This window comes from Serinus canaria, chromosome 8, assembly GCF_022539315.1.
Source record: "Serinus canaria isolate serCan28SL12 chromosome 8, serCan2020, whole genome shotgun sequence".
Classification (NCBI taxonomy): domain Eukaryota; kingdom Metazoa; phylum Chordata; class Aves; order Passeriformes; family Fringillidae; genus Serinus; species Serinus canaria.
This window is the reverse complement of record NC_066322.1, coordinates 8,885,765-8,894,966: the sequence shown is the minus strand read 5'-3', so window position 1 is coordinate 8,894,966 and position 9,202 is coordinate 8,885,765. Positions and strand designations below refer to the sequence as shown.

Genomic DNA, 9,202 nt, shown 5'->3' with positions numbered 1-9,202 from the left:
GGAGTGTGCTGAGCACACAGAGCCTGGTTTCCTGCAGGATGAGGTCTCCCCTGCCTCCTGCATCGCTCTGTGGTTTGATGACAAGTTGAAGGGACACGCTGTGGGTTCTGGTGAGGGAACAGCACAAGCTCCTGACCCAAAGGAGCCCTTGGACAGTCAAGGACCACTGCCAGGGTCAGGCCTGGGGAGGCAGCATCTCCCTCTGGGCTGTGTGACTCTTGCAGTCCTCCTCTGTGGGAAACCAGCCCTGTTTCAAAGAGTCTTTCCAAAGAAAATGACTTCTGGCAGCCCTTAGGCAATGGCAGGTCTCCGCTGACTGCTCCAGTGCTGGCATCTGTCATGGCTGTCACTGCCCTCTCCTGCCGTCACCCTGTTGTGTTCCCGCCAGCAAAAATCCACCTCGCTGTGCAGCAGTCGGGGACAGCTTTGGCTTCTCCTTTGCAAAGCGGCTCGTGCGGCCGTTCCCCAGCGCCCTCCTTTGCCAGCTTCTCCTTTGGCCCAGGATATTGGAAATTTGGGGTTTGGAGAGACCCCTGCCTGAGTGGTGCCGAGAAGGGGGAGCAGCAGGTCACCCACAGAATCAACCTGCAAGGATGGGGTGTCCCAGGCGTGGCTGGCAGAGGGAGGCCGTGACCCGGGCTGTGACCCGGTGAGTGCTGGGGTGCCCACAGCTGGGAGCCCCCAGCACGGTGCCCGGCATGCGGAGAAGGCGGCGCGGTGGTTCCGCACACCCGCGGGTGACAGGCAGGGCTGGAACTCCGCCGGGGCTGGCACCGCTGTCCCATCGCAGGGTCCCCGTGGCAGGAGGGACCCCGCGGGGACCGGGCAGGGAGCCGGGAGTGTCCCACGGAGCTGCCAGCAGCAGAGGGCAGCAGGGCTCCGGTCCGGGCTGCCCGCGGCCCCGAGGGGTGGCCCCGGCGGGGGCGGGCGGGGCGGGGGGCTCCGGCGGCGGGGGCGGCCCCGGCCGCGCCCGGTTAAAAGGCGGCAGCGGCGGGGCGGCGGAGGCACAGCAGGCTGGGCAGGACGGGACTGGACGCTGAGCTCTGCTCTCCCTTCAGGTAAGTTGGATCTGTCCCTCCTCGCCCGTGGGGACCCCCTGGAGGGGCGCTGGGCTCTCGGGACGGCAGCGGCTGTGCTGAGCGGGGACTCCCCCGGTAACCTCTCTACTCTCCCCAGGTGCAAAGATGGGGTGCTTCACCTTTATCAAGGTCATGATGATCCTCTTCAACCTGGCCATCTTCGTAAGTGCGCCCCGGGGGCTGGGGTCTGCGGGAGGGGGTCCCGGCGAGCCCCCGGAGCGGGGAGTGGGGGGTCTGGGTCTGGCCGCGCTCCCCTGCCCCTCCGGACTCCTTTCTGTGGGCGATGGGGCAGAGAGTGTGGGCAGGTGGGTGTAGGTGGGACTCGCAGAGCCCAGCGGGCTGTGCCGTGCTCTGGGGACAGTGGCTGTTGCATCAGCTGCCCCTGTCCCTCGCTGTGCTGAAGCTTGGCAAGGTGTTCCCGCCCCGGAACAGCGGGTTCGCTGCATCCCTGCCTGGGGGTTCTGCCTCTGTAGGGGAGCAGCCCCCGTGTGTGACTGTGGCTTTGGGGTTCCTGGATGTCGGGAATTCAGAGCACATGCAGGCTCTACTCCCACCCGGGGCAAAGGGAGTAGAGCTGGCAGGGGTGCCCTGGCCCTGCAGAAGCCACCTGGAAGGGGCTGTGGTAGGATACAGCCTTGGGAAGGAGGGGGTGCAGAGCCTCCTAGCTCCCTCTGCTGAAACACTCCCTCTGTAAAGCCCCTGCCAGGATTTGAGTGCGGTGGGGAAGGTCGAGTGGGCAGAGGGGAGGGCTGGCACAGACTGCAGGCAGCCCAGAGTTGACCTTGCCCAGGGGTACATGTCTGTCTAGGGTCAGGGGCTGCTCAGCTTCTCCTCTGGGTGGGCAGGCAGCCGCCTGCGTGGAGGAGCTTGTGGCAGTGTGGTGGTGGCCAGCGCCTGAACTGGCCCTGTGGGATGGTGGGGAGGCTGGAGGCACTGCTGGCTTGGCTGCTCCACTGCTGGCATTGAAACCCCTTGGGCTGGGGAGGGGGGCAGCTGTGACACTGCCAGGGGATGTGCTGGTGGTGGGGTGTGTTTTGGGGTACTGACCCATCTGCAGTGCCCTGAGCTGCCTGCAGTGCCACAAAGTCTTGCTTTGGTGTGGTGAAAAACTGCCAAGGGGAGAAACACCTGTGCCAGGGCCTTGCCCAAGTATCAAATCTCATGCCTACCTGGAAGCTGACATCGCCTTTCTCCTCCCAGCTCAGTGGTGGGACCCTCCTGGGAGTTGGCATCTGGGTCAAAGTGGATGGAGAGTCATTCCTGAAAATATTTGGGACGCTGTCCTCCAGCATCCTGCAGGTTGTGAATGTGGCCTATCTCCTCATCGTCATTGGTGCCATCCTGGTGGTGATCGGCTTCCTCGGGTGCTACGGTGCCCAGAAGGAGAGCAAATGTCTCCTGATGATGGTATGGACCTGGCTGACCTCCTTATCAAGCCTCATTTGAGCTGGGTCTGTGGTGGGGGAGACCCGATGGGCAGATTTCTCTGTGGATGTTTCCATGTGGTGGCATCTGGGTGGCCCTTGGAAAGGCAGTGCTGGACTCAGTCTGCCCCAGAAAGGGTGAGAGGAGGCAGGAGGGTGTGTTAAGGTCTCTCTCTTGGAGCGTGTCCAGAGCTCAGCCCCACACAGCTGGAGGACCCCAGGGTTGTGCTGCTCCTGCCCAGGAGCAGAGCTGAAGGCAGTGAGGCAGGAGGGCTGGAGCCCTGGGGAAGCAGATGAGTTCCAGGGGCCCCTGAGGATTCTGGCTGTCGGATTGACCTCCCTCCTCTTGCTGTGTCCTAGTTCTTCTCAGTGGTGCTGATCATCTTCATTGCTGAAGTTGCTGCTGCCGTGGTGGCTCTGGTCTTCACAGGTCTTGTGAGTGCAATACCTGAGTCTTGGGTTGGGCTGATCTGGGATGTGTCCTACCCCTTGGGAAAACAGGAGCCATGGGTGTGGCTGCTGTGGGGTGGTCAGTGCTGCAGGAGGAAGGGATGTTGGGATGTTGGTCGCTGCTGGCACCAGCTACATGGGCAGGCTGGAGTGGCCTGTGGGTGGTGGGAACAGGGGTTCCTGGTATATCATAACCCTCATATTTTTAGGATAAGTTTTGCCCACTTCTTTCTGTCAAGCCCCTCAGTCCCAAACCAGCTTAGGCTTGACACCTCCCCACCTCTGAGGGTAGGAGCCACTGGAGGAGGAAGTCCCTATTGCCTCATGCTGAGCAAACTCACCCCATGATTAGGTACCTGAGAAACCACCTGGGGAGAAAGGTGACTGCCTCATTAGGCACTGGAGAAGTCAACCGCAGGGCAAACTCATTCCTGGCTCCTCACTTAAGGCTGCTTATCAGATGACTCATGGCATGAGTGACCTTGTGCCATAAAGCACTGCTTAGTGGGAAAGAGGAAAACTCTCTGTGGGTCAAATGGCCATGGTGTGACTTCTGACCCTGCTGGGTCTTTTTGGTCTCCTCTCCCCAGGCTGAGACCAGTATGGGGGTGCTCAGCTCTGTGGTGCTCCCCAGGACCTTCTCTGATGGTGTTTTTCTGCCCTTTCTTCCAGGCAGAGACGTTACTGACAGGTCTGGTGACCCCGCTGCTGAAGGAGAAGTATGGGGTGGATGAGGCATTCACACAGATCTGGAATGTCACCATGACAGAGGTGTGCTGAGCCCTGTGGGTCGGGATCCTCCCAACATGGGCTTAGGTGGTGAACATCTGGGTGGGGACAGTGAGATGGAAGTGGAGACACATCACAGTCCTGGATGTGCTGAGCAGTCACCACCTCCTCAATTTCCCAGGTTCCTGGGAACTACCTGCTTGGGACCTAGTGGGGTGAGAGCTGTATGTGATGGTGTGTGGGGCAAAACCCTGGTCCCAGGTGACTACTGAGCAGCCCACTGAAGCAGGGTTGAGCTGGGTGACTCCCTCCATGAGCCAGTGTGGTCCAGATGGTGTCAGAGCCTGGACAGAGACCTGAAGGATGCTCTTCTCATCCCTTCCTCTCTCTCCCTCTTAGGTTCACTGCTGTGGCCTGAATAACTACACAGACTTCAACAACTCCTACTTTTATGATACACACCACAGGCTACCCCAGGCAGTGCTGCGACATGCAGGCCCCCTGCAACAGCACAATGGCTGCAGAAATGGCTGTCCAGGTACGGGAATGCTGCTGGCTCTTGGCTGCTGGCAGAGCCTGACTTGGGGTGTGTCTGGGCATGGGGAGGGAGACCTGTCCTGTAGCTAGCTCCAGCCCCAGCTCTGCACATGATGGTCCCACGGGCTTTAAGTTCTGGGGGGAGGCTGTGGGGGCCTTGGCTTGTCCCTGGTAGAAACAAGTAAAGCTGTTATGTTGTTCTGCGCCTAAAGGGAATAGGGTGACATGACTGGTGCTGGGCATGAACCCAGGCACCACTCTGCCTTTTTGGGTGATTTTCCTGCTTTTTCCTTCCCTTTCCTTGTTCCCCACACAGTATTTGGTCTGAGAAGTGGCTGAGTTGCCCCTGAAGCCTCAGACCTTACCTATGGCTGTGTGCTCTGGGTTGGGGAAGCAGTACCTCCCTTTCTGGAGGGTGCTGTGCCCTGGCAGTTGGGGTATCACCACCTCTTGCCATCCTCACCTGTGTGGTTGCCTCGTGCAGGGCTGTTTCAAACAGATCTTGGAAGAAATCAGGACCAACGCAGCAGTGGCGGGCGGCGTGGCAGCTGGCATCGCTGCCTTGGAGGTGAGTGCCTGAGCACTGCTCTGCTGCCTCCTCCTTGTGCCTGGAGGTGGGCTGGGCCAGCCTGGGGGGCCCAGGGGGCTGCTGCAGCTCCATGGACCACCTGCAGCTCCAGGCTACTGAGCCTGCTTCCCTGGGCATGTCCAGCCCTCCCCTGGTGCACTGGGCATGGGGGGCTGTGACCCAAACCCCTGCTGGGAAGGGGAGGGAGGCTGCACAGTTAAGGGGGCTGACTTGCACCTTGCCACCCCCAGATTGCAGCCATGGCAGTTTCCATGTACCTGTATTGTCGGCTGGATGAGAAGTGACCCCCTGAGGCTGGAGGATGACCTGCCACCCCCCCGTGCTGGGGTGCAGCCGTGACATGCCATGTTCTCAGGGGGACCCCATCCCTCCCTGGGTCTGATGCTCTCCTGTGCACTGTGATTTGTAGCTGTATTTTGATCTACTGAGCTGGGATCTGTAGAGTTTGTGTATATTTTTGTACTGATATGGAATACAGAGCCTGTACATAGAGATGTGGGGTGTTTTTTGATTGGGGGGGTGGGTGTTGGGAGAAGCTGCTTGGTCTGTTTGGCTAATGCCAGCAGGAGATAAGGCAGCACAGGGGCTATTCAGGGCTACTGATCTGGCAATGGCACAGTGATGCCTTGATGCACCCCTGCAAGTGGGTGCTGTACTGCTCTCACACTGTCCCTGCTGTGTCCCCCTGCATCACTTTGAGGGATCACTACATCTTCACTGGGGATCTATCTACTCCTGCACACGTCTTCTGCCAGCCCGGGCCTTGCTGCCATGTGGTCCCCTGAAATAGGGGCTGGCTGAGTGCTGGCTGCTCTCTGCCCCTTCCCAGGCAGGGAGACAGCCCTGGTGGTCCCTGGCTCTGCAGGAGCTGAGCCTGCCCTGTACCCCATGCCATTTTGTGCCTGAGCCCCTCTCCATGCTGTAAAGGAATGCAAATAAATTTTTCATCTTGGATACAAATTATTTTCTGGAGTTGATCTTGGTGCTGCCTTTAATAAATACCCTCTGCTGGGTTGGGGGTGCAGGGGTGGGGGCTGCCTCGCCTCCCTTCCCCCTTCCCTTCCATGTCCTTGCAGGCACCACAGCCCTGCCCACAACCTCCCTGCCCTCCTTGCCTGTGGCTCCCCACCTGTTCAGGTGCTTGGAAACAGAGCAGCCCTGTGTTTGCACAACAGACAGGGTACAGGGAGGACACCACCCTTACATCCCCTGCCCTCTGCAACAGCCACTGCTTGCTCACAGCACCCAGCCAGGGACTGAGCAGCAGCTTGGCTTGACAGGCAGGGCTGGCTGGGCAGTTCCTGTGTCCCCATCAGCTGCAGGAAGCCGGAATGGGGTGGTGGAGAGGGATGGATCCTGCCACCCCCACTTCTAAATGTCACCCCAGCTCTGTCCCGCACCGCCTGTGTCTGATGCACCTGCCCTCCCTCTGTATGTGGGGATGTGGGAGGGAGGGGTGGGCTTGGGGTGGTTTCCAGACACCTTTACTACTCCTCCCTCTCTGCTCTTGAGGATACACTCACTCTGCCTCAGCTTCTCCTTTGCAAAAGCACAGCTGGGGGTGTTGCTCCCAAGGGTTCCTTCACCCTGTTTTGGCCATGGCTGTGGGGCAGGGGCAGTGAAGGACAGGGGTGGTGGCAGGAGGCCAGTGTGCACACAGCCTCCCCAGCACTGACTTGCTGTGTGCCTCTTGTGGCACCCCCTTATCGGCTCCTGCCCGGTACGAGGCTGCACCGAGGCACTGCTGTAGTCTGGCATCTCCCTGGTGCCATCCAGTTCCTGTCACACGGGCAGGAGCAGGCAGGGACAGTGAGACAGGCATGGGCACCCACTGCCCACACTGGGTCACTTAGCTCTGAGGACATGGCATGTGGCCCTGCCCCATGGCAAGGTGTGGGGGAAGCTGTGAGGAAACAGCCTTGTCTTTCCCAGACAGGCAATAAATAGGTCCCAGTTCTACCGTAAACTGGTGCCACTTCATGGGTGGCATCGGGGGTTTTATGCCTTTTATCCCTCCCCAAGGATGCAAGAACTGCCAGGAAGCTATTCCTGGAGGTGTTGTGGTGCCCAGGAACCAGTTGGCTCAGAGCTGGGCACACTGGCCATGTCCTCTTCTGCCCCTGTTTTTGGGATGCCTTGCAGAGCTGGCTCCTGGCACACACCCTCTCGCCATCACCCGTGTGGGGCAGAGCAGGCTCAGGGTGAAACTGCTGGCTTCCGCCTTTGCAGCTCCTCCTAGCCAGGGTTTCCATGGGTCAGAACAGGCTGTTTCTGTGGCACTGAGTTTTGTAAATAACCCTGCAACCACTGGCTTGGTCCCTCCCCTCCACCTGCTGGGAAAACTTGCAGGACCAGTTTCTCCTCGCGGATGCGGATGCGATTCCTCCCAATTGCCCTCCACGGTGCTTGGCTGCCCTGGCAGCCAAAATCAGAGCAGTGGGGGGTAAACTGGACTGGCACAGCCTCCCTGTGCTCCCACTGTGCCCCTGCCCTCCACTTCCACTGCCCAAGCACTGCCACAGCCTTTGGGCTCTCCAAGGAGATCCCGTTCCAGATGCTCCCCCACAAGCCCTGTGGCACATCCCAGCCCACCACCCACTCCCACCAGCTCATGTGGGTGCCACCAGGCACCTCTGCACCTTATATCCCTTAGAGTTGCCCAGTTCTCACAGACTGGCACGCTGGGGCAAACAGAAACTGTCAGCACAAGGCCAAAAGGTACCTAAGGCCTTATGGTGGCAAACAGAAACTTCCTTATTGCCCCTGGAAGATGGCAGGAGATGGCTCGAGAACCTGGCACATCTGGGTGTGTGCCAAAGTGGGGGTTCTTCTTTTCCACCTGGGATACAGCGTGAGGGAAGGCAGGAGGGCAAAGTCTCCCTGCAGGGACTTTGGGCAAACAGCCAGCGCTATGATGGGAGCCGAAGAGAGATCAAAATTCCTGGAGATTTGCAGGGTGCACTCTCCACCGGCATTACTTGCCCCAGGGCACAACAGGCGAAATACTGTGTGGTGCAGGCACCTGTGCTGGCAGGGAGTGGGCAGTGATGGGTAATTCAGGAAAGGAACCGCCCCCTCCTTCCTGGGAATTGGCATTGATGGGAACAGGTAGATGAAAAGAAGGAGGAGCTGCACCTCTATGGGTTTGTGCTAATAAAGGGGGTAATAAGTAGCAAAAGCAAACTAATCCAGCATTAGTTGCCAAGGAGTGCCTGCTGTGGGGAATTACCCCTGCCTGCTGTAAAAGCTGGGACAGGATGTTCCCAGACTAGGAAGAAGAGGATATCCTTGAAGGGTGCAGGCTGGTCCTGGGGAAGAAGTGAGGCAATGCACACTTTCCTTGGCATAGACTGCCTGCTGGACTCCCCTTCTCCTCGGAGATAAACCATTCTGAGTGCCAGCCTAACCCCAACAGGGCTTTCTAGGCAGCTCCCTGCCCTAATTATTTTGTGGGGATATCACGGAAGGCAATGCAAGGGCTATCCAAGAGGCAGCAGGCAGGAGCTGCCATTGAACTGTGTGTTAATCATTAATGCTGCACTGGGCAGGGACAGCACAATAACCATCACAGCAATCCTGGTAGCCAGTTGAAGATTAATTTGCCACCTACCTTAAATGTGGGAGCAGGAGGTGGCAGCCCTGTGTCTGCAGGTACAGCAGGGAACAGGGACAGGAATGGGCTGGGTGCAAGGAAAGGACCTGGGAGCAAAGGGAGAAGCCAAGCAGAGCCCCTTCCTGGAGCAGTTTGGGCACCTTGGCATTTATGACTTTTTAGCTTTTGGCATTTATAGAATTTTATGAGGCAGAGGGTGCTGAAAACTTAGGATCAATTCCCTGGGCTGGGATGCAAGTGGCAGGGCACAGCACCACTGACTCCCTCCCATGCAGGGAAGGAGATGGGGCCAGCACAGAGCATCCTTCTAGTCATGAGATCCCTCCATTCAAGAGGACTGGGTGTGATATCCCAGAAGACTCTGGCTGGAAGGCTCTTCCCTCCATCTGTGGGGCACAGAGGAACCCATGTGCCATGGGAAGGGTCAGCCTACACCTTGTCTCCCACATACCAGCCCGTCATCGGAGCACAGGGACTTCCTGCTTCCTCAGCATAGAGATCTCCAACAAAAAACTATGATGCATAAAAATAACACCACCGGAAACTATGCAAATTCCCCACCCCCCACAAGCTCTGGAAAGGTCAAGTTTCATGCCAACACTATTTTGCTTTTGTTTAATTATCAGCCAGCTCCTGGGAGGTGGGGCAGCCCGGACAGGTTCTCCTTTGTGGGGCTGCACAAAGCCAGGGAGGCCGGGCTGGGGGGCTGCAGGGGCTGGGTGAGAAATGCAGCTCGGGCAGCAGGTGCTGCAGCTGCTACCGCATGGGGCTGAGCTGGGGC

At 58.7% G+C, this 9,202-nt stretch overlaps 1 protein-coding gene across 1 annotated transcript; it reads left to right on the top strand.

Moving 5' to 3' along the window:
* The first annotated feature begins 982 nt into the window (after positions 1 to 982).
* TSPAN1 (tetraspanin 1) lies at positions 983 to 5,771 on the top strand. Its single transcript, XM_030226229.2, is given in 9 exon segments — positions 983 to 1,058; positions 1,177 to 1,241; positions 2,280 to 2,486; positions 2,864 to 2,938; positions 3,626 to 3,724; positions 4,082 to 4,150; positions 4,152 to 4,220; positions 4,704 to 4,787; positions 5,039 to 5,771. Coding segments are annotated over 8 exon segments (714 nt in total). The 5' UTR covers positions 983 to 1,058; positions 1,177 to 1,184; the 3' UTR covers positions 5,093 to 5,771.
* Positions 5,772 to 9,202: the final 3,431 nt, after the last annotated feature.